This window comes from Cinclus cinclus, chromosome 6, assembly GCF_963662255.1.
Source record: "Cinclus cinclus chromosome 6, bCinCin1.1, whole genome shotgun sequence".
Classification (NCBI taxonomy): domain Eukaryota; kingdom Metazoa; phylum Chordata; class Aves; order Passeriformes; family Cinclidae; genus Cinclus; species Cinclus cinclus.
Genome location: NC_085051.1, coordinates 14,592,952 through 14,617,312, shown reverse-complemented (window position 1 = coordinate 14,617,312; position 24,361 = coordinate 14,592,952). Strand labels below are relative to the sequence as shown.

General features: G+C 42.7%; 2 protein-coding genes across 10 annotated transcripts in view; both read left to right on the top strand.

Moving 5' to 3' along the window:
- The first annotated feature begins 4,708 nt into the window (after positions 1–4,708).
- On the top strand, positions 4,709–18,991 carry TPH1 (tryptophan hydroxylase 1). The gene is made up of 11 exons (XM_062494194.1): positions 4,709–4,777; positions 8,382–8,519; positions 9,534–9,717; positions 11,047–11,147; positions 11,821–11,888; positions 13,163–13,359; positions 13,847–13,982; positions 14,495–14,621; positions 15,735–15,830; positions 16,240–16,373; positions 16,737–18,991. The coding sequence occupies exons 1-11, from the start codon at positions 4,709–4,711 to the stop codon at positions 16,909–16,911; spliced, it is 1,425 nt and encodes a 474-aa protein (XP_062350178.1). The 3' UTR covers positions 16,912–18,991.
- Positions 18,992–19,608: 617 nt separating this feature from the next.
- SERGEF (secretion regulating guanine nucleotide exchange factor) overlaps positions 19,609–24,361 on the top strand; it is a 136,266-nt gene continuing 131,513 nt past the window's right edge. For all 9 annotated transcript variants that reach the window (XR_009933279.1, XR_009933276.1, XR_009933277.1 and 6 more), the window contains exons 1-4: positions 19,609–19,640; positions 20,924–21,062; positions 21,741–21,896; positions 23,529–23,623. Coding sequence is in view for 3 of the 9 variants with exons in the window: in XM_062494238.1 (XP_062350222.1) it covers positions 19,617–19,640; positions 20,924–21,062; positions 21,741–21,896; positions 23,529–23,623 (414 nt within the window). In the remaining 6 variants the exon portion in view is untranslated. The remainder of the gene's footprint in view (positions 19,641–20,923; positions 21,063–21,740; positions 21,897–23,528; positions 23,624–24,361) is intronic.

The window sequence follows — 24,361 nt, the reverse complement described above, 5'->3', positions numbered from 1 at the left end:
GTTCTTGCACTTTTAATTGGAAAAAGGTATTCATAAATATTTCAAATAATTTCATAATTTAAATCCCCCTTTTCCTTTTGTTGCGTGTTAACTGGTTATGAATTAAATGCTTTATTAATCAACAACTATTTAATAGCATAAATCATTAACTGATTGCTAAACCACCCTCATGGGGATGTGCTTCCCTTCTCAGGGACTAAGACTTCAAGGCATTTCTCAGATGTTACCCTGAGTTCAGGGTGTGACCCTGTCACAGCCTCATGCTGGTGAAAGGGTGGGTGAATTGTTCTGGAAAGTGTTTGTTGGGACAACTGTGGTTCGCAGAAGGGAGAAAATAGAATTCTCTGTAGAAAGACAGGGATTTCAGACCTGTACATTTATTTGAAAATTTGAAAAGCTTTGGATTTGGAGCTTTTTAACTCCCTGCATTTAGGTAAATGCCACAATGACAGGTTACCTCATTTAGGTGGGAGAAGTTAAAGGTTGAGAGAATGAAGTTTAGAAAGTGATTGGAAGTGAATGCTGTTGCTTAAGTGTTGTGACAATAAATACTTTATAAATATTAAAAATCAATAGAAGAAAATGATCCAGACTTTCAGACCTGCAGTTGTTTTGGGCATCAGTATAAAAGGGTATTGAAAAAATTTAATCAGTATATAAGGAAGATCTGTAAAACCTATATGGGAAAACAAACTGTGCAGAGGCCTGCATGATGTTCATCTTCACTTTCCCTGTAACTTCCACAGTGTTTGTCTAAGTGCCATGAGATTCTTAAGGCATGACTTGTCTGCAGCAGTTAATTAACAGAAAAGCAAAGGGCTGTGATTAGAAATTTCAGTTGTGTGCTCTGGAGAAAGCAATTATGATTAGAGCAGACTTGGTACTAAGTCGTATTAAACTTGTTTTGTTCAGGGAGTTACCACTTCATACCTTTTTCTGGAAAAGTTTCAAGTGGCCTCTTTGCCTCAGACAAATGGTCCTGCTTGGAAAGGCAGATGCCTGGGCCAAATAAAGTCCAAGGGGGTTTATACCTCAGAAGTTATGTGAAATTGCCTTATTGGAGATTAGAGCACTTTCTCCTTTCACATGGGGAGATCAGGTAATTCCCACTGATGATCTTGATGGGATTGAGAAGACTTTAGGGCTGACTGTCTCCGTCAGTCTTTCTGCATTCAGGTGGATAATCTCATATTTCAGCAGAAGATTAGTATCCTTACAGAATGTTCTCAACCTGGTTTTCCATGGTTCTTGCCTCACCAGTTCAACAAAATCATCCTCGGACTCTATCTCTCCCCCAGTGCCAAACCCCTGTACTACACTGATTTTTCTTTCTTCCACCATTTTTTCCCCTCCCAGACCAGCTTCCTCAGAATGTTGGTAAAATACAAGACTTTGCCATGTCTGGAAAGATGTGCCAGGTTAGTTGAATCCCTACATATTTGACCCACACAGAGCGAACTTTCTCAGAGTGGGAGGAAGAGGAGAAGTAGGGCAGAAGGTTTATGTTGTTGTGCTTCAGAGAGCAAAAAGCATCCCTTTACTCTGTGGCTCTCCAGGGAGGGAAGATCTGCAGGTGTGACAGCTTGATTTTATTATTTCTCAGCCTAAAAATCACCAAAGCATTTATCTATAAATGTGTACCCCCAAGTGTCAGAACCACTGTTTGATTGCAAACTCTGCTGTCAAGTTATTACTTTGAAGAAAAAAACAGAAACTCTCTGAAAACTAGAGTAGGGTCACCTCTGTGCTAGCAGATGGGAAGGAGGAATAGACTCATGATCTTTTCTGGAACTGCTTGATTTTCCTGGAGCTCCTGCAGCAAAGAACATTGGAAACATTGGACTACAGTCTGACACCACCCTGTCACTTGGATCTGAGTGCAGTGGAGGAGAATTCATTTAATTATGAATTATGAGGAATTATGAGGGAAAAGGCAATTGAAAGCCACTCTGGTAACCTTCACCATGAGTGCTGCCACGGTTGCTTTGTAAGAGAGGTTTTGTGGCAGCTGCACATGGCAAAGCCCTGTCCTACAAAATGTGACCAGCTTGACCCACTTTTGAGCAGGGTCAAACCTGTGCTCCATCCTCAGGTGCTGATTATCTGTCTGGAGGGCTTTGTCTGCATGAGAGGCTGTTAAGTGAGAAATCTCCTGAAGGCTTTAGAGAAAAATTAATCACTGTATCGCCTTATCTCCTGTGGCATAAGGGGAGGCCTCTCTCCCTGTGGTTTTGATTCCCCAGTCGTCTCTGTCCTTCGCAGTACTTTCCCACCTCAGGGTCTATGTAGATATCTGATATCCCACTGAAAACTTTTGGCTTCTCTTTGCCTTGGTGCTCCTGCAGAGCAAGGAGTTCACTTTCAGACCTTTTCTGGGTCAGTGTTTGCTTGTGCCACCTCCTGCCAGGATGAGTAGGGTGCATTTTCCTGCCCTGTTTGTGTTGTGCTCCATACCTGATTGCTGTGCCATATTGCTCTCTTCTGTGGTGAGGGACCCAAGCCACCATTCTTAAATCATAGGTTATGCTACCAGCTTTTGGGAAAAGGTAGAATTTTTTCTCTGTGTGTGAAAACAAAGCAGCAGCTGTGCTAGTGACAGAGTGAGGGTTTTCCAAAACCCTGCTACCCCAGAACTGTGAAGATTCAGCTTTTGGGTAAAACCTTTTAAGTAGTTCTCCTATAAAGCCATCCACAGATTCCTAGGAGCTGGAAACCCTATGGAGAGGAGCAGAGCAAGCTCCAGTGAGCACCCAGTGGAAACAGGCTGTAATCGAATCCGTTCATGCTTTGTGGCTCTGCCTTTTCAGACCACGGGGCATTGGCTGTGGTGAGCAAGCACTTCTTACTGAACCAGTGAATCAGCTTTAATCTGTTCCCCAAAACTCTGGACACCCCAGTTATCTCGTTATGTAACTAATACATTTTGTATTAAGTAAAATTTCCTTAGCCATTCCTGACCTCATTCCCATTGTTTCAGCAGTTATAGGTGAGGCTGCCTGTGCGTTCCCCATTATTATTGCTTCATTTGAGCTAGGGAAAATTGACAAATTAGTAATACTCTATTGTAAGTGTCTTACTGTGCTCATGTTTATAGATTTATTGTTAACACCAGGCTCTCACACACTTAGGAGTCTGGGTAAAGATCCTATGAACTGTTTGCTTTCTGAGTCAGCTCATTTGATGGGGACATCTATTCTTCAGGAAGGAAGTGAAATGCCTGTTGTAGAGATAAGACATATATTGATAAATACTGCATTTTCTTTATGCAGGGAAAATTGAAGCATCTAGTGATGAAATATATCCCATTAGCAAACTGGGGAAAAAAAAAAAAAGGTTTCTTCAGCTATGTAATCATTCACAGCTGTGCTCTTTCAATCCTGTGCCGTCTCTGAAAGGCTGAGCTAGCCACCCTCAGTCCTTTTAGAAACAGGATTGTTTGAAGCTCAGTGCCTTCTAGGAAGAAGGAAGACCCTGATATCATAGCTGATGTTGGTGCAAATGTGACTGTGCCTGCCTAGGTTAAGCATCACCCTGTACACTGGCTTCATCAGTATGATTTTCCAGGTGTTACACCAGCATCTAAGGGATCTAGCTGAAATCAAGGTTTCAGTCTTGAAATCTTTTTAGGCACTGAAGAGAAAGGTACTGGGGATTTTTTCAGAGACTTGAGTATATTAGAGTGAAACTAGTTGCTACTAATTTTGAGCATTTCTTTGAAAAGTTTGTTCGAATAAAAAAAACACCAAAAAGGGATCAGAGTATTTGGTTTTGGACAGCTCAAACACAAATTAATCAATCTTTCCTCCCCAGAAAACCCCTAATGTTCCTAGGGAACGTTTTGGCTTCTCCTGCTGTGGACCAAAATCTCTTTATCTTAATGTTGCCAAGTCTAACCTGAGACAAGACAGAGAGGACTAGAGTTGAAAAAACATGAGTTTTTACATTATAAACACATGTAGAAGTGTGCAGAAAATTAATGGCAACATAAATGATATGAAAATATGTAGTTTTCTGCTAATAGAAGTGTAGTTATTTTCAGAGCAGGAATGCACTGCTGTTTTTAGTGAAGAGCTCAATACATCTGCCCACCGTGTTCTTCTTTGAGACTACAACCTCCACTATGCCGCTGAGAATTTAGGGGTGTCCATCAGTGCTGAATTCCCCCCAGACTTGGAGGCCACTTTGCTCAGAATCCATCTGCTACAGGCCCAAACCTCACTTCTGATGCAGCTTGCCTTCCCTTTCCCAGAGGAAAAAGCATTTTACAGGGAGTGTTACAAATGTTGGGAAGTACCTGTGCGGACATGATGGAGGGAGACCCTCTCCATCCAAATGCTTGCTCCACTCAGCCCTGGGGTATTCAGATTTATGTCAACTGCAAAACCCCCAGAGTTACCCACAAAAATTCAGTGTCCTCTGTCTGACCCTGTCCGGGTGACCGAGGAGGTGGAACTCAGGGAGCAAAGGGCTTCTTCTGGTGCGGGCTCCTCCGCGGTGCAGCGAGGGGGAGCGGGCGGTGTCTGCATGCAGAGCACTGCTCTGCAGCCTGAGCCAACATTGTGGAGAGGGTCAGGGCGTCCCTTTCCCGGCTGGGCCGGGCCGGGCCGCGCTTCCCCCGCCTCCCTGCATCCCTCCCCTCGGTCAGGGGCGGCTCTCGCCCCTACATAAAGTCGGCGGGGCCGGGCACTGCCCTGAGCCTGCCCCAGCCATGCATCCCGCACCTCGCCGCGGAGCATCCCTGGAGGCGGCGCCGAGCCCGCGAGACTCCGCCAGGCAGGTGAGGAGAGGGATGGGCGCAGGTGAGGAGAGGGATGGGCGCAGGTGAGGAGAGGGATGGGCGCAGGTGAGGAGCGGGATGCGCACAGGTGAGGAGCGGGATGCGCACAGGTGAGGAGCGGGATGGGTGCGGGAGGAGCGGGATGGGTGCGGGAGGAGCGAGATGCGCACAGGTGAGGAGCGGGATGGGATCCTCGCTGCCTGGCCCCAGGATCGGTCCTGGCTTGCGGAGTAAACGCCGCTTTTGGGCAGTCACAGCTCGGGCGCTTTGCTGTTGCGGTTCTCGGGACGGGGATTGCGGAAAGCCGGGAGCTTTCTGGCCCCGGTTATTTGGAGAGAGGTAATTGAAGAGCCTTGGGGTGTGGCTCCTCTGGTGTCGGTGGCAGCGTTCAGTGCTGCTGGGATTGGGATGGGACTGCTGTTTCTGGATAAAAGAAGAGGAAAAGTGTCTCGAAGTGTAAATGCGAGTGTATGAAACTAAGGGAGAAAAAAAGCAACTTTTGGCGCATCATTGCTTAGGAGAGAGAGGGTGTGATATAGCCCAGAAAAGTCACTCCTGGGTTATTCCACATTACAGTGGGAATTTCCTTAGTGCATCAGAGATCAAATAAAAGCAACACCTATGCATTGGCTGCAGTTACTAATACTGGGCAGTTGATATAGTCTGTAAAATTCTCTGTGAAGACAAGAATGCTGACAGTAATGGAGTAAAGCTTCACAAAAATACTGCTCTGCTGTATCCCTCAGATACCTGGAAGCCAAATAAGCTGCTCAGCACAGCTTTTGTTTTGGTGTCTGAGAGCTAAATCTTAGGAAGAACTTTGGTTCTTTGGTTTGGTGGCAGGAAAATATAATGTGATATCTAGTTCTGGTCACTCCTAACATCGTGTGTTCACCCTTCCCTAGAAGTGTGTCAAAAGGACAGTGGCAAAGTAAGCAGCTACTTAAAGGGAAGAGAATATAAAATGCCCACTGACATTTTTTAATTAATCATGCTTAATGTCAGTCAGTACCAAATATTTTGAAACGAGTTTTTTATCTTCACTTTATGGTTCTAAAATGTAAATTTTTAAAGGCAAATATGTTTGGATAATTTGAAATCCAGTTTATCCATTAATATAAAGACTTGAAGCACAAAATGTGCACTCTTATATATCTTTCTCTCTGTGAACATCCTTTGGAAAGAAGAAGAAAGAGAAGATAATTGCTATGGGTCTCAAAAAGCAAAATCTTTAACCAGACAACACCTAATTATCTATCTAAAAATCTTGGAATATCCCTGTGTTTGTATATTTTCAACAAGACTGAGTCAGGCTGGTGGAAAATCAGTTAATAATTTACATGGTTAATAAAAAAAGCCAATGCAATATTGATTTCCCCTTCTCCCTCCAAAAAAGCTCAAATGTGTTACCATGCAAAGGAAAAGTTTCAGATTTTATTAGAGTTGGATTGCTGAGTTACTGATAAAGAATAAAATATAAGCCAAGTGCAGCCACAGGAGGAGAGGAATTGTTTCTGCATTATAATTTTCTCTTGTTGCCTTGCACCCAAATGGTTGTTGCATTACTGTCTTTAGTTCATTTTTTAATTAAAGCAAGAGATTTGCTTTGTTGTAGGGTTAAATATGTATATGGTGTTCATTTGGCACTGTAAATATCTTAGTTTCTCTTGTCCAACTTGTAATTCCTATGTTAGAGGTCATTTCTAGAGCTTAATATAATATAAGAACATTCCATGTTTGGTTGTATTTTCTTAATTGATCTCTTAAACTTGTAAATGTTGTAGATGAATAACTATGCAAATAACTTTGTAGATGTTGTCACCTGATCCTAGACAGTGTAAGTTGACAGCAGCAAAACACAAAAGAAGATCATTAGTTTTTGGTGCAGGTGGTCTGTCCCAGCTCTGCAACTGATAACATTACAGGCAACTGTGCTAAATCTCATAAAGGCTGATCCAGGCTTAAGTCAATGAGCCTAAATGTGGAGTCAAGACAACATGTTGCACATTAGCATCCTTTATAAACCAGCTCTACCTTTATCGCCTTCAAAGACCATCACCTAACTCTACTTATAGTGGAGACTTTGCTTCTCCTGCAGCAGGATCATCTGAACAGGATTTGGCTCACACAAATGGCCTCTTTGTACTTGAGAAAACAACCAATGACCTGTACGTAATAGTGGCCTTTGTGGCTTTTTATTTTCTGCTTGAAGTGCCTTTGCTCAGTGCCTGTCCTGGCTCTTGTGATTGTGATCTGACACTGAAGTGAGCTGGGAAGCCTGCAGGCTGCTCACTGAACCTGGACTGGGCTTGCCACACACTTTCAGCAAAAAATTTGGTGTCTGGACTCAAGCTAATGGAGTTCATTGACTTTGGTGGATCAGAAACAGTGTGATGGTCTGCCACTGTTGTCCAGGCTCATCATATTGTGGCAAGTCATTAGAAATGGGAACCCAGCCAGAAATCCAAATATTTTCATTACATCATTTAAGCTGACGAGACTATATAAGGGCAGTAAAGAACTGGTGCGTTTTGATTGCTTTTTTGTTTTGCTCTTTTTATTTCTGAAAATGTTTCAAGACAGTGATATCTTTAAAGCTGTGTCAGATAAAAAGAAAAATTCCAAATAGCAATAATGTGCCTTCATTGTTCCTCTCTTCTTTCTCGCTGACTCATTCAGAAACCTCTCCTTTTATTCCTTCTTTTTTTGCGAGGTTTAAAGGCATATGAGAGACAGCCTCTGCTCATAAGCCTTGTATTTTTTCTTTACTTTGCATTTTCCCCATTCTTTACTGTTTCAGTAATAAATAAAGAAGTCTTTATTTATGGCCTGGCTCCACGTAGCTAAGAATATGGTCAGTGATAGCTGCTGATTTCCACACAGTGAGGAGTGTGATCATTAGTAAGGTACAAAACCACACGACCTGACAGCATGGGGCGTCTGAATTCTTAGTGTGTGGTTTGGGTGATTATGCCAAGGGTTTGACACATGAATTAGAGGACATGGCAGATGGAACAGCTTGACTGTGGTTGATCAGAGAGGGACTGACTCCATAGCCAACAGATTCTTGTCAGCAAAACATTTTACCTCCTTAGGTTTGTCTCCTTGCCCTGAGAAAACAGTGGTTTACAGTTATGTAACAAGAGAGAGGTAGTGATTTTTCAGTTCTACTGAATCCTGATTCATCTTTTTCTACCTATGTCCTGTGGGATTTGGAATATTATTTTTGCCAGTGTTCACTGAACTTGCTAACAAGTGGTATTTTTCAATGTACTATTTCTGCTGACATCTTATTGCTCCCCTTCTTCCCAGTAGCAATGCTAATTATAAGCCATAAACTGAAAAGATTTTCTGCATCCTAGGGAATGACTAAAGATGTCCATAAAATCATTCAACTAAAAAAAAAAGATACCTTGGAATTTTAGTCTCTCACAAATTCTATCTGTGTGTAACTTTATTCCTATCATTGTGTAATAATTGAATTAATATTTTTTGTGGTTGATCAAAGCACAACATTACCACAAGACACCCTGAAATGTAAAAAAACTCATACTTTCTGCACTTCTACCATTCTAACAAAATGTTTTTGTTTGTTTGCATCTAGTTAAATAAGTCAGCTTACATGGTGATTGAAGATAACAAAGAAAATGAAGACCATGCATCTGAAAGAGGAAGGACAGCCATAATTTTTTCCTTGAAGAATGAAGTTGGAGGACTTGTAAAAGCATTAAAACTCTTTCAGGTGTGTACGCTATAACTATATGATCATCACAGCAGCTCTGCATTTTTAAATTGTAATTGTAATTTTAAAATATACAATTGTAATTGTACATTATAATTGTAATTAATTGTGATTTTGGAGCATACAAGAATGGATTACATCTGTTTATTAAGGATGTGATTCTTAACCTAGCTCCCACTTTGAACCCAAAATTACCCACAAGAGGAAATGTATGCCTCAGAAGTTAGATGATGGCTGTATAAAAATCTTATCTACACTGACTAAACACTGAGCGAGGTTTGTCTTTTCCCCTCATGACAAGAGTATTGGTGCTCAATGGTTTTGCTGGGAATAAGAGGTGGTCTGAAGCCCCTGCTTTTGGCAGGCAGACACTTGGGGTGTCAATCTGAACTGTGTTGAGTGCAGTGCCCTTGTCACATTGCCCAGCCAGACTGAAGGTGGAAGAGGAGCTGCAATTGCACAGCTGCTGGGCAGGTGTTGTGTAAGGAATCTGTGCAGTGCCACTGTGCTCTGGTGTGTGACCCTGAGTGTTTTAGCCTGGGGTTTTCTCAACGTTCCTAATATAAAACACATGATTAAATAATTTTTTCAGAGTAAAGAAAAGTGAAACTAATGCCCTGAAAGCAACTGCTTTTAAATCTTGCTTGCATGTGAGATAATTATGTGGTGACTTGATCGGCATTTTGGTGAATTTTGCTAATCAGCTTCCTATGGGAAAGATGAAAGAAAAAGGTCCGTGAATTTAAACCTCCTGACTGTGTCTTTATGTGCTTCCTGAATGTAAATAAAACTGAAAGAACATAGGATCACTCTCATTTTCCTCTGAATAGAAAATCAAATCGTTTCCCCTCCTCCAATAAGCAGATTGCTATCAAGAGATCCAATTACCTAAAATGGCTTCATAGAGGTGGTAAATAGCTCATAGCAGTAGAATATTAGTTTGAAAAACTATTTTAATTTTTAGTCAATTGTTTTTAGCCTCTGTCTCTGAGAATATTACTTCTTACCAAACAGGAGAAACATGTAAATCTGGTACACATTGAGTCACGGAAGTCCAAGAGACGAAATTCTGAGTTTGAGATCTTCGTGGACTGTGACAGTAACAGGGAACAACTGAATGAGATCTTCCAGCTCCTGAAATCCCATGTCAGTATTGTCTCTGTGAGCCCAACAGAGCATTTCAGTGTCCAGGAAGATGGTAGGTACAAAAGGCAATTCTGATGAAAATGCACTTCTAAATGTGTTGGTTTGAAATCTTCTTACAGTGGCCCACACCTGCACTTGTGTCTTCAGGCACCTGCTGCCAGGTACCTGTTTTTGTGTTATATGTGGGTATAGTCTGGCTGTCCTGGGAGTTCAGGCTGTGTCAGGCTGCTACAAATTGTGTGTCTGCTATCTGTGCTCCTGTCCCTTCCCAGCACAGCCCAGTTGGTGCCAGTGGGAGTCCTGCATCTGTGCAGGTCAAAGCAGGCTGGCCTGTAGGCAAAGTCTGAGTGCAGGGCTCCAGTACACCACGATGGCAGAGGTGTGATACTGACGGATCCCAGCTCAGTTCAGAAACTGGGGAGAGGGTAAGATGGGTTCTGCAGTTTCCTCATTTAGTTCTTGTTTTTGTTGTCTTTTGTACCCACTTTTGATCATAAGTGGCTACTTATATTAGTATGACAGAGGTGCCTTTACCTTTAGATACTACACATTGTGTTTAACTTTTCTTTTAATTAAAGAGATGCCCAAAATTCAGGGCAGCACTGAGCTGGCCCGGTGAATTTCTCAGTCATTGTTCTTGGGAAGAAGAGATCTGGAGTTCTTGGATAGAATGGCTTACTTTAGCCCTAAGTAAGGGGAAATTCAATCTAAACAGTCTCCTGACCTTTTTAAGTAAACTGAAGAGCATTGAGGCAGAAAAGCAGAGTATTAACTGCTCTGCCAAGAGCTTGGCAAAAAATCTCTCTTAGGCTAAAAATAACCCCAAAGTAGTTGGTAGCAAAACTGTAATGATGCACCTCTCTTAGGCAGGGGGCCTCGGATTCCTCCTGCATCCAGACCCCTGATGGCACAGCTGGGTGCTTCCCACATACATAACCATGGAGAAACATCCATTTCCCATGGTCAGTAAAGCAGGATGAGACAGAGGACTCTAACACACTCCCACTCTGCACAGCGACCACAGGCAAATCACTTCTGTTCTTCTTTGTGCCCTACAAGATTTCCAGCAGCTTTACACAGGCAGACCTTGTCTCCATAGGATCCTCTGGATGCTACTCTAACTACAGCAGAGAAACCCACGTAAACTGTCCTTTGCAGAGGCTCTGGGGCTGGCTGTGCTCTGCAGGCAGTCTGTGGCAGTGACCAAGGAGGAAGTGTGAGCTGGAGGCTGGTGCCAGATAGGCAGACTCCCTTGTCTTATTCATGCCCCTTTAATTTATAGGGTGAGCTGTAACCGCCATAGTCATACTTGAAAGTAGCATTTCCTCCCTCGGCGTGCTGGGTTTTATTAATAACCTTGTGGATTCCATGCCTTCCCTAGACATGGAAAATGTTCCCTGGTTTCCGAAGAAGATCTCAGATTTGGATAAGTGTGCAAACCGAGTGCTGATGTATGGGTCTGACTTGGATGCCGACCATCCTGTAAGTACTTTTCCCTCCCTACACTCAGCCCACAGTTGGAAATATACTTTGTGGAGCTGACCTAAAAAAAAATTGCAGCTTTTCCTTCTCCCTCTCCTTTCCCTCAGTGGTATCCCTGGGGGTCTGAGCACCTTCTCTTGGGGATTTCATGTCTCTTTCTTTGTTCAGGGAAGACCGACTGAATTAAGCTTCTCTGTTTTTCTGCAGGGATTACTTGGGCCAAAACTCCAGGTCTGGGCCTTGAGTGGTCACACACAAATTAAAGAAGCTTAAAAAAAGCTATTTTGAGGCAGGCTTCCTTCTTCTTCTTTCTTCTTTATTGGAGAAATCAAACTGGTATTTGGGCACTGAAAATGGGCAATTTGTTCTGTGATTTTGAATAATCATGCAAGTAACAAAGTTTGTATAAATACTGACACAACTAAAATGAACCCTTCTCTACAGAATGTATAGTTGCCTAAACCAGCTGATTCCTACTTTGGAGTATTTGCTTAGTTCACATCTATTAAACATTTCAGACCACAGCTATGAGTTAGCTGACCTCTTCTTTCATTCTTACACATCAAGCTTTTCTGTTCTCCAACTGAAGAAATGTCAAGTGTCCTGTTTTAAATTGATTTATTTGTTATGGCTTGGAAACTCATTGAACTGTGTTTTCCTTTCTTCCCACCAGGGTTTCAAAGACAATGTTTATCGCAAGAGGCGAAAGTATTTTGCAGACCTGGCTATGAACTACAAACAGTAAGCTTGAATTCTTCCACAAGAAGCCTTCTGGGTGCTTTGAAATAATAGCAGAGTGGACTGGGAGTAGCTCATCTTCCTGGGCTCAGATCAGGCTGAGACATGCAGGTTCAGCTCAGGAATCAGAGCCAAGAAGGTGAAAGGCAGGGAGATGTAAGGCAAAATGAGAAGGTAGATCGAGGCAGATCTGGTCAGACTGAGGCTGTGTGGCTTGGACAGCTGCTCTGCAAAGGAGAGGGAGGGGAGGCAAACCCCAATATGCAGCCCAGTGACCACTGAGAGTAAGCTTTCTGAGGAAATGCTAATAGTTGAATTTTCTTTCCTGGTTCAAACTAGCATGTGTGATGTGTAGATAAGAAGTTTTCTGTGAAAAGAAATTCTAAGAGCTTCTGTCTTTAGAGATGCTTCTTGGGGGGTGGGGGTAGAACTCTTAAAGCAGTAAGATCCCAACTCAATGCTACAAATTCTTTCTAAATGTGATTTTCACGTGGCCTGATTGAATTTAGGTGTCAAGTTCCTCAACTGAAAATGACCTAGAAAAGGTCTGTATTTAGAGTTCTATTGCACTGTGTTTTTAATGCAACTGGTTACTACAGTCCCGAGCTGATTACTGTTAATGTGTTGTTGACAGAGATTCCCTTGGGAAAGCATTTTCCATGCCAGTTCCCTGGCTGGCAGTGAAATACAGTGTAACCCCGGCCTTGCCATAATCCACTTTATTCAAGGACCTGAGGACTGTATATGAGAGACTAAAATTGATATGCTCAGATAGGCACTTGTCTCCTCTGCACAGAAGCATAATTTTTACCTGATGTGCATATTTAGCTGCTGTCACACAATGTGTTGTTAATTCGGGGAATTCTCTTTTCCTAAAACAAATTAAAAGGGTAACAGAAAATAATTGCAGGCTTAGAAATCCAACAAGGAAAAGGATGTGCTATCAGCTCCTGAAGCTGTGAAGAGATTATATAGGTATTTTAAGCCTTACTCTTGGCATTAAACAATTAAGAAATTGTTTACAGAACCAATGCTTTAAATGAGGTCAATGCAAAGATTCCTGACAACTGGTTAAAGTGGAAAAAAAAGGCAAGTCCTTAGACTAAAAGCTTTCCAGATCATTGACCAGATCTCACTGTGCATTTGACAGTCTAACGCCAGGTGTCACAGTCATACAGGTGTTAAATTATAATGGTAGGTAAATGAGTCACCTCACACTCACCTAAATGAGTTAGCCATTTACTAAGGAGTGTCTTTTCTTCCTCTTCTCCTTGCAGTGGTGACCCAATTCCCAAGATTGAATTCACTGAGGAGGAGATCAAGACTTGGGGGACTGTGTACCGAGAGCTTAACAATCTTTACCCAACTTATGCCTGCAGAGAGTACCTTAAGAACCTACCCTTGCTCACCAAACACTGTGGGTACAGGGAAGACAATATCCCCCAGCTGGAAGATGTGTCTCGCTTCCTGAAAGGTAATGTGCTGGCTCTCTAAAATGGTCTAATTTTCAGAATAAACTGAGGTCCTCTGCAAATCCCACTATTTTGTGGGCACAAGGAAACATCCTTGGTGACTTGTATTCATTCTGTATTCATTCTGCATTCATTCAAAAGGCTTTAAGAGGCCTTTTGGCCATCTGTTTGAATGTATTGTGTCTTCAATGCATGTAGTGACATTTGAGGGGCCATGTCTGGAAAGATTGTTAGGATTGGCTAAGGAGACACCTGGCTGTATTGTTGACTCTAAGCAAGGAATCCTTGGAAATTCATTAGCATAGAGGTAGGGCCATTAAAAAAGGTTGCTCATTCTCAAGCTGACTCCTAATTTTTCTAATTGTGCCTAATTTTCCCATGTGCTTTTGAGCCAAAAAGCAATGGCTGCCACCTCAGTTCCAGCAGGAAAGCTGACAACGTTGTGCAGCCTATGCTAAACTAATACACAGTTTCTCTGTTAACTTTCAGAGCGCACAGGCTTCACCATTCGCCCCGTTGCTGGATATCTGTCACCCAGAGACTTCTTGGCAGGATTAGCATTCCGAGTTTTTCACTGCACTCAATACGTCAGACACAGCTCCGACCCTCTCTATACACCCGAGCCGTGAGTCATTTAATCTTGTGGTAGAATTTGAGACCAAGTTTTGGATCTTGCTTGCCCAAAGCCAAGTTAGTTAAAAGCTGTTCAAGAACATCAGCATAAAACTTATTTTTAAGGCACTGAAGACTCAGTCTTCACGCTGAATGTACTGAAGTTACAGCATGCTGAAATGCCGCTGCCATAAGTGCAAGATTTTCAAAAGTACATCATATTATTGGAAATATCTTACTGATATCACTGTGTGCAGTTAGTTTAGTTAGTTAGTTAGTCCAGTTGTCATACAAATGGGGAGCTCAGACCTTAATTTTAGGCACCTTCATTTGAAAGTCTTATTTTATGCACTTTATATAGGGTTTGCTATGATCTACTCAGTTGCTTTCAGAGAAATGGGTGACACTTTTCTGTCTTTTGGTAATCAAGTTTAATGTAAGACATTGCATCTGCTCAGCAGTGCTGCTTTTTCACTTTGCCACAAAGACAAATAATGAGATTTCTTGTTTTGTTTCTTTTTCCAGTGATACCTGCCATGAGCTCCTCGGCCATGTCCCTCTTTTGGCTGAACCCAGTTTTGCTCAGTTCTCCCAGGAAATTGGTCTTGCATCACTTGGGGTATCAGATGAAGCCGTCCAAAAACTGGCAACGGTGAGTGTTTGAGTGCCTGGGGATTCCATCAAGAGTTCTGTGTTTTGCTAGGCTGAACCCACACCATTGAATAAATTGGGAGCTTCATGTCAGCATTAGCCACACCAGCTGCTAGATCTGTGTGTTTCACTGGCCCCTGAATTTTGAAGCATGAAAGAATTTTCCATGCTAGGAAAAAAACAACCTGCTGTAAAGTTGATGTGACTGGTGTTTTTCTTCACTCTACTGTCAAGTAATGGTTCAGCTTCTAGTGGTATCTTACTTCTTGCAGACAGAAATTTTATAGTCTATTTCTTTCAGACAAGTCTTATTTCTTCTGGGAACATGATTCAATGTTTTGAAATTTCTTTATGATTAGAATGAATTGAAATTATATCATATTGAATGAGGTGAGTGCTAGCATTAAATACTCTTCAGTCAAGAAATTAAAATAATATAAAATAACTAGTTTTCTGGATATCAATCTCTGGATGCCTTGGCAAGAGTATTTTAAGATTAAAAGTAAATTCAGGTAAAAAATAATTGATGCAAGTTATGTAAGAACTAGCTTGCTAATTTTTAAAATTTCTTTTTTCCATCTCGTATAGCTAGTGGTAAAACCTGTACTACCTTCAGTGGGAGCAGAATTAAGCTATCTATGAAAACAGTGTTCCTTCCTGCATAGCTGCAGAAATCCTGAAATTCAGCAAACTGAATGTCTTTAATTTTACAGCACACTAAGCAAATGAGAAACTACAGTGAGCTGTTCTCACTCACTCACTCACTCACTCACTCACTCACTCACTCACTCACTCAGATCCTCTCTATCCAGTGTTTGTTTTAAGATGAGGCTGTGATTTCACGTCAGTATTTCTCAAAACAGATTTACACCTCAATGTTTGCACCAACATTAGCATCTTCCAGCCCATCTGGGTGATCTATAACCCCCACCTTTCTTATACAATCCTGTGGTTCTTCACCCTTCCATTCTGGCTTTCCTCCTCTTTAAATATTGAGGATAACTGAGTGATATCTGATATTTGAAAGTATTTGATGCTACCTCCAAACAGAAATGCTCCCATCTAGTTCACCACAGATGAAGGCTGAATTGTTTCAATTCCTTCTCTGTTGCAGTGCTACTTCTTCACAGTAGAGTTTGGCTTGTGCAAGCAAGAGGGACAGCTACGTGTTTATGGGGCTGGCTTGCTCTCTTCCATTAGTGAGCTCAAGGTAAGAATGGTTACTGCCTGTTTGCCACTTTTCTTTGTACCTTATTATTGTTGCCACTGTTTCCCCCTGCTTTTTATCAAGTATACTTTCTTCATGTTATAGTCCAGGTAACTATTTTCAGATTAAAGCTTTGTTGGTTAAATCGGTTTCTGAAAATATTGCTCTTGTTTATACACAAGCCTCGTGTCTGTGGAGTCCCTTTGCTCACCCTGACTACCAGAATACGACCCTTCAGAAGAATTCAGGTTTTTTAGGCTTTAACTGCTGTTCATCTGCAGATAAAAATTTTAAGATGTGAGGCATTAAAACCATCTCACATAACCCATTTTATTCACTTCATCACATGTCATCTTCCTCCTGGATTTTTTGGATGGTGATGTTCCTCTGACCCATGATAACATGTTACCAGCATTCACTCTCTGACGGCGCCAAAGTCAAGCCTTTTGATCCAAAGGTCACCTGCAAGCAAGAATGTATCATTACAACTTTCCAGGAGGTTTACTTTGTTTCTGAAAGTTTTGAAGAAGCAAAGGAAAAGATGAGGTACAGATTTCCCCACCCCCATTCTTTTTCTAAAAGCAGATTTGGTTTTATATATCTCTCTGTAGCAGCACCAAACCCTTTTAGTCTCATCACAGTTTAGTAATTATTTTTCACAGTATCGGAATTTTGGTTAGTATTTTCTTGGTTTTTCAGGTACTGGGCAGGAGATACACAGTGATTAGGACTATTTTTAAGTAGTTTAGAAAAGTGGTTGTTGATACTGGCTGCATACAGAGAATGCCTTTGTGATTTATGTCTTGTTTATAACACCCTCTTTTGGTTATAACTCACTCTTTTTTTTCTTTTTGCTTGTTTGTTTTGGTTTGGATTTTTTTTTTTTTTTTTTTTTTTTAACCTCAATAGAGAGTTTGCAAAAACCATCAAGCGCCCCTTTGGGGTGAAGTACAATCCCTACACTCAGAGTGTGCAGATCCTGAAGGACACGAAAAGCATCGCCAGCGTGGTGAATGAGCTGCGCCATGAGCTGGACATTGTCAGCGATGCCCTCAGCAAGATGGGCAAGCAGCTGGAAGTTTAACACCCTGTCAGCACTGTGGTGCAAGCCAATTCTTCCCTCTTCCCCACTGATTTCTTTCTAGGCATATAATGTGTTGCATGCAGAACTCACTCCTTTACATACAGAAGAGTGAACGGCCCATAAGAATACAACAATTTCATCTTGTTGCTCTCTGTAAATTTCCTCACATAAATTTGTTCCTCCTTAGGTAAAAATGGTCCAGAGTTGCCTTTTAGAAGCTTGTAGGGGAGTAGAGAAATTGTTAGACTGGAGAAAAGGTGTGGTCTGTGGATCAGGGCTGGGATCAGATGCTACAGGGGGTGGATTATGAGGCAAAAGTGGAGTAATTCACCCTAGGGAGAATTCAATTTCTGACTCCAGCAGTCTATGCTGCCGACTGTATAGTGGTGAGGACTTGACAGTGTAGAAGCTGTGGTAATTCAGTGTTTCTAAATCTGTGCTACTAAGTTTGAAACATGAATGATTACAATGCAGGCATCAGGACACAAATAGCTGGAGGTTCAAGAAGATAAAAGGGAAGGGTCAAATCTTGCTTTCAAAGGGATTATTCTCATCATGAAGAGTTGCAAATGTGCTGTTTGGGATGCTTCTAGTATAAGGCAGAGATAGAGCTGTTGCATGAAATCCTAATTATGTTTATTTTAAGTGATTTTCTGTTGGCTAAGAGTCAGGATTTGTTGCTGTCCTTGATATTGCACCTGAGGGAAGATCTTTCCTTACTGAGATACCATTTGCCTTTTTCCTTATTTAATTCATTTAGCAAAAAATACAGCAGACCATCAACCACTGACTTAGCATAAAGCCTAAAACCATTTCCAAACTGCAACTTCGTATTCAAAATAGCTTAATTTGCTCTAAAATAACATCAAAATTTAAAGTAACACCAAAGTTTACAGCCCAGTGTGCTTCATGTAAAAATAAATATCCTGTTGATTGCACAGTCACTTTTTTGACCTGTACAAGGTGCACAAATATACGTTTAGTTTCTTTTTTACCTGACCCAAACACCTTCATTCCCTATCAGTCAAACTATAACTGAAAGGCCCAAGCATCTTTTAGGAATTTTGTGGCTATGAAGGCAACAAACTACCTTGTAGTGTAAAGTATACCTGATTCCAAAGAGCATTTTAGAAGTGTTGGGAAGCCATGTCCTGCTGGATTGTCTGCTTTGCACGGTAGCAAACGTGCCTGTGTTGAGGGTCCCAGAGTTCCAAGCACCCTGCAGAGCTGTGCAAAGCTTCTGCTGCCCCTGTCCTGGCATGGATATGTGTGCAGGATGTGAGACATTTGAGTGGGGATCTGTGATGTGCAGGGTGTATTTAATAGCACCCTAGGTACTGGTTTTTTTAATACATAGATATTGTCAGGAAATCCAGAAAGCACGCTGGAAGAACGGTCTGAAATCTTAAATGCACTGGAGATGCTAATCCAGGGTGTTGAAAACTTGAAAGAACTTTCATGAAACCCTTTGTACTTGAAAAATTGGCTTGAGTGTCATATGCTTTCTAGTAGGACACCTCTGCTCCATAAGCAATTGCCAGGCCAACCTTTCCAAGAATACTTACTGTTTAAATCAAGACTAGATAGTTTTTTCTGTGGCTATTAACGTGCTATAACTTTGTTTTAAAGAGCATTTGAGATGTAGAATTATGCTACAACATTTATGGCTTACCTTACACTTAATTTAAAAATAGATTTTAGGAACTTAGTCTTTCTAAAAAACAAACCTTCTAAGTGAGTAGTAAGGGAAGATCTGTTTTGTCAGCTTCTGTGATAGTTAATATTCAGCTACGGTTTTAATAAAATTGGATTTACAATGTTGTTGAAATATACATAGGTCTGTGTTACTTCAAGCCTGAACAATGTACACATTTCAAGTGTGACTTCTTAAACTTGTTAAATTAGCACCTATTTTCAAATAGTTCGTAAAAACAGCAGTCGTATCCGTATTTGCATTTGTGTAGCAAAAGAAGAAGTAAACTGCTAGGAGTAATACCGAGAAGATGCACTAATAACATGTATGCTTAGCTTCACCCCCCCCCCAAACCTTCTGTAAAATGGTGATAATTTAAGTACTTTAAGCCGTGGTGGAGGCTTAAATGTTAACGAAATAAAGGAGTTGTTGGTAATTATCAGAATCACCAAGGCCCTTTACTTCGGCACCGAAATAAACATGAGAGGAAAGCTGATGTCTTTACAATTTGCTGTGTGAAGGTGTGGGTGTTGATGTGTTTGGAATGGGTCCCAATGTCTCCGCTGGCTTTAGACAGGGGGTTTGTTGCAGAGCCCAGAACTCAGCCTGAGTTTCTGAGCTTTGGGGTAACACAGCAGGGTCAAGGGGGGAATATGTGGTAGGAGGTTCGGGAAGGCTGTGCCTTCCTGGTACCTCAGCAATGGGGAAAGGAAGAAGGCAACATGTGGATGGGATTTGGATAAAAGGAGGCTGCGCCCTCTGGAACCCTGAGATAAAAAAACCCCGCAGGTGTGGGTCCTGGTGGACTCTCTCCCTTTGTTCGGGCAGAGGACTCCTCCGTCCCCTTTCTTTTGACCGCCACCCTCCGTCACTGGAGGGTTTTCCAGGCAAGCACGAAGCGCTCAGTCGCGGCCCGCCCGTGATCCCGCCCCGGGCCCGCCCGTGATCCCGCCCCGGGCCCGCCCTTTCCTGCCTGGTCCGCGGGAAGCGCCGGGAGCCGCCGGTCCCGTCCATGGAGCCCGAGCTGTTCGCCTGGGTGAGTGGGCCTCGGCCCGGCCCGGGGGGAAACAACGCCGCGGTTTGTCCCGGTGGGCACGGCAGGTGTGAGAGCTGGGGAAGGGCCATCCCAGCCCCGTTCGCTCCGCGGGGCCCGGGCAGTGATGGCATAGCCGCTCTGTGTGTGCCTCTCCGCCCCTCGCGTCCCTTCTGCAGCTGATCGCGGCTTGCCCGGGTTTGAAGGCTTGGAAATTCATTGCGAGTTACGGGCTGAAACGGGAGGCTGTGACACAATTTTTGGGAAGAATCGCGCCTGTAGAGTAGTACCACGCTATAAAGTGGGTATCAGCAGCAGCGGCTGTGAGACAGCGACTTGGAGTGCCTGTGCAGCTCCGCTCCCGTCATCTCACCCGGCTGTGGGCCCGGGGCTGGGGGTTCTGTGGGGGGTGCCGGTGTTTCTGTGCCTACAGAATGTTTATCGCTGAACGTGCCTTTTTAGCGTGCACCAGGTGCTGCGTCTTTCGCGGGAGGTGGAGGATAAACTGAGAGCAGACGGGTGCACAGGTGAGGTAGGGAAGGTGTTCCCCGGCGATTAGCAGCTGGAAGCTTCCTGCGTTTGGAGTATTGCTGTTCCCACTGTGTAAGATGGGGAAGGTTGTGGTCTCTCGTTTTTTTTTTTTTTTGTGAATGAAGGTTGAGCTCTTGGACACGGTGCTGAAATTGACTAAGAAATTCCCTGACTTGTTACCATGTTGGTAATTGCTGCTTTCCACGGTGTGTTTAGTAGCTGTAGTTTTGTGCCTGTAAATTTAAGCTACCTATAATCAGTATATTTTCATTTGAACCTCTTTAATTTAAAATATTTAGTTAATGAGGCATAAATGTTTCTGATTTACTTGTTTAGGTTCCTAAAAAAGGTATTTCTGTTCTCATTTTGGAGGTAGCTTGCCAGAAAGCAGTGGCATGAATAAGGCCTTAGTTATGAGTGGGAATCACTAAAAGCATTAAAATTAAACATGCGGTAATCATCCTGATAGAAAGGTTTTCCTCCTTATTAACTGTGAGTCCACAGTTCAGGTTTTAACAGGTTGTATTCCAGCATGCTTTTTGAAATAGTGGGGCTGCACAAGACACCCTTAATGACTGCAAAGTTAGGACAGTCCTGGTCTGTAATCCTGGGAGTCCTATGTGACATATCATGGGGTTTTTAGGAGCAGGGTAACCTGTGGCATATCCCAAATATTCTTGTTTGTCCTTGGCAGCATATGTGTGCTTCTTTTGTTAACTTTCAAAAAAATACTATTTTTCTGTGTGCATTTGAAGGGTGCAAACAGCTATGGGCAACTTGGTCTTGGTCATAAAGAGGATGTGCTGGTTCCTCAGGCCCTGACAGATATTTCCTGTAAATGTCAAGACGTTGCAAGCATTTCTGGAGGAGGGGGACATTCTGCAGTTACCACTGGTAAAAAAACTGTTCTTGCATGGGGTATTTGGGTTTTAATAACTTTTTTTTTGTGTGTTTCCCTGTTGGTTCAATGCTGCCACCTCTCTGTGGCCTCTGTTTCTGAACAAGTACAATCCTTAGCTGCAAAACAGCCTCCTCTCTTCCCAGTTAACTCAATATTTGGAGAAACTGGGGAAATTCCCGTTGCTTATATATTGTGTAGTTATTTCATGGCTGTGTGAGGACTGTTTCTTCATCTGTTTCTCTCATACAAAGAGGCCAGATTTTCTGTATTAAGGATGGGGGGTGGGAAGGAGGAGTCAGAGGTTATTCAATTTTAAGGTAAGGAGCAGGACATAACATCTGGCCCTTGAAAGGCTGTGCTGTATGCCACAGCTAATTATAGTGAAGAAGGAATGCAGACACATGTGAACACGATAAAAAAAGCATCTTGGTGTGAGAGGTGCCTGTCTCACCATATGGATTGTCTCCCTTGACAGACCCAGCTCTCCACAGCTGCAGTTATTGAGAGATATTTCTGATGCATCAGAAATAACTGTTTCTCTTAATTTTTACTTGATTGCTGTGCCTAAAGTGACACATAATCACTGTCCTTGATCTCACAGATGTAGGTTTCTCTTTTTAGTCTGTGAAGTGGAACACAATTTGTTTTGTTTTGTTTTGTTTTTCTTCCAGGTACAGGACAACTCTTTGTATGTGGCCATAACAAAGATGGGCAGTTGGGATTGAATCACACAGAGGATGTGCTGCATTTTACTTTGTGCACTGCCCTGTCTGGATTTTGTGTGAAACAAGTTGCATGTGGCTGGGATTTTACAATCATATTAGTAGGTAAATCAACTCTAAGAGTTGAAGAAATACCTTGATGTAGAGAGGATGCTGAAAGTTCCACAGTGCTATTACTTGTGTGTTGTGAGGGGCCTGGACAAGTTTCAGAAGAGGCCTGTGGGAACCTTGTGACGTTTAACAAGACAAAGTGCTGGGGCTGCCCCTGGGTCAGGACAGCCCCCAGTATCAGCACAGGCTGGGGAGGGAGGGATGGAGAGCAGCCCTGCCCAGAAGGACTTGGGGGTACTGTGGGGGAGAGGCTGGACAAGAGCCAGCCATGGCACCCACAGCCCAGAGAACCAAACGTGTCCTGGGCTGAATCCAGAGCCCCGTAGGAGCTCAGGGGAGGGAGGGGGTTCTGCCCCTCTGTTCTGCTGAGATCCACCTGCAGTGCTGCATCCAGAGCTGGGATCCAGCACAGGAAGGACGGGGACCTGCTGGGGTGAGTCCTGAGGAGGCCACCAAGATGATCAGAGGGATGGAGCACCTCTCCTATAAGGAAAGGCTGAGAGAGTTGGGGCTGTTCTGCTTGGAGAAGGTCCTAACTCTGGACATATTCTCTTAACCTTATGTGGAATTTGGTTTAGCAATGGATTCAGGATTTAGCCATTCTCTGAAACATGACATGTTTGAAAGATGGCTTTCACTTTATAGCAAATGCTACTGATGATTACATTCAAACATTCTCTAACAGTAATGGGTTCAGAACTTGTTTGCAGCTTGTTATCAAGTACCCCATCGTGACATCCATAATCAGTCTTAGTAGTACTCTACTTGAGTAGTCCCATCCACATGAGAAATCCCTCTGACATCAGTGGAGCTGATCGAATAGTAAGGTGCCACCTACTTTGACTAAAAATGGCATAACTGAGGCCATGGTTTTCTGTATTTTGCACATCAGACATAGATTTCGCAAAGGGACTACCACCCCTATAATTATACTGCTTTATATTGTTTGGTGCATTGTGGTCACAAAGCAGCACAGCCCCATCATAAACTAAAGGCTGCACCTGCTCCGGGACATTGGTGATAGGAGTGACCTTATAGCAGCTTTTCAGAATCCTAAAGCAGCCACAGGAAATCTGCAGAGGAACTTATTACAAGGTTTTGTAGTGATAGGACAAAGGGTGAAGGCTTTAAACTGAAAAATGACAGGTTTAGATTAGTTATTCGGAATTATCTCTTTTCTGGGAGGGTGGTGAGGCACTGGAACAGATTTTCTGAGAAGCTGTGCATGCCCTGTCTCTGGCAGTGTTCAAAGCCAGATTGGATGGGGCTCTGAGCAACCTGGTCTAGTGGGACATGTCCCTGCCCATGGCACAGGGTTGGAACTGGATGATCCTTAGGTCCCTCCCAACCCAAACTGTTCTATGATTTTATGTGCTGGCACTCACAGGTTTGAAGCGAGTTGTCTTGCAAGCTAAATCATTCTCTGTTCCTTGTGTCCCAGTGAACTTGAGACCTTTTCTGGACGTGGTGTATAAGACCAGGAGCATTTGGCCTCAGGAACTTTGTAATGGGACATGTTAGGTTATTTCTTGAGCTACTTGGCTGTGTTATTGTGCTTGTTATAGTGTTACAGTGCTGTTGCTCAGGGGTTTACTGATCCTGCTCTAAAACTTCATTTTTTTGCAGGATCTGGTCTAGTGCTGTCCTGTGGGTCAAACTCTTTTGGACAACTGGGACTTCCTCAAATTTCAGGCCTGTGCTTGATTCCACGAAAGATTGAGGTAAGGATTTAGAGGGTGTTGTGCTTTTATATTGCTTCCAGCAGCTTACAGAGGTCATCTGATCTCAATGGGCTTTAAGCAAGACTCTTCCACTAATTTTTTATAGTGCCTGTCTGCTACAGATAAGCTTACAAAGTAAAGGCCCAGAGGTGAATTGAAAGGCTAAGGCTGCTTTTCTTGCTGTATGAAGTTTCTCAATTTTGACTGAAAGTTGACTCTTTCATTTCTCAGACAAGACACTATTTAGCATCATGGCTCATAACAGATATTCCTTTGTTGCTTTTTTAGTGTAGGAGAAGGAGGACAGCTGATCCCTTAGGTGACCTCTAGTGAGTAGGAGTTAGTTCACTTGATGTTTCTATGCCCTTGATGTTTCCTAAGAACATCCACTGCAGTATGGTGCCTTAAAATTTGGTAGTATTGACAGTGCTGATGTGACTCTCTCTCACCCCTCACCAAACTAACTTTCATTTGCTGAATTCATGCCAAATATTTGCTCTTTTGGTTGGTATCTCTTAAATTCTTGGGCTTGATCCCATGTGTTTTAGATACACCTGCTGCTTTTCCACCAAGGATAGATATCCAGAGGATTTTCAAAATCCTGTAAGAGCAAGACAGGATGGGATGGGAGGTAACAGAAGAGGAAAACTTCCACATGATTCTTGAGATCTGTTGCTGTGGAGGGAAACTTTTAAGGTTTTCTGCAGTGGAAAATAAAATTCCATCAGTACCTTCGGA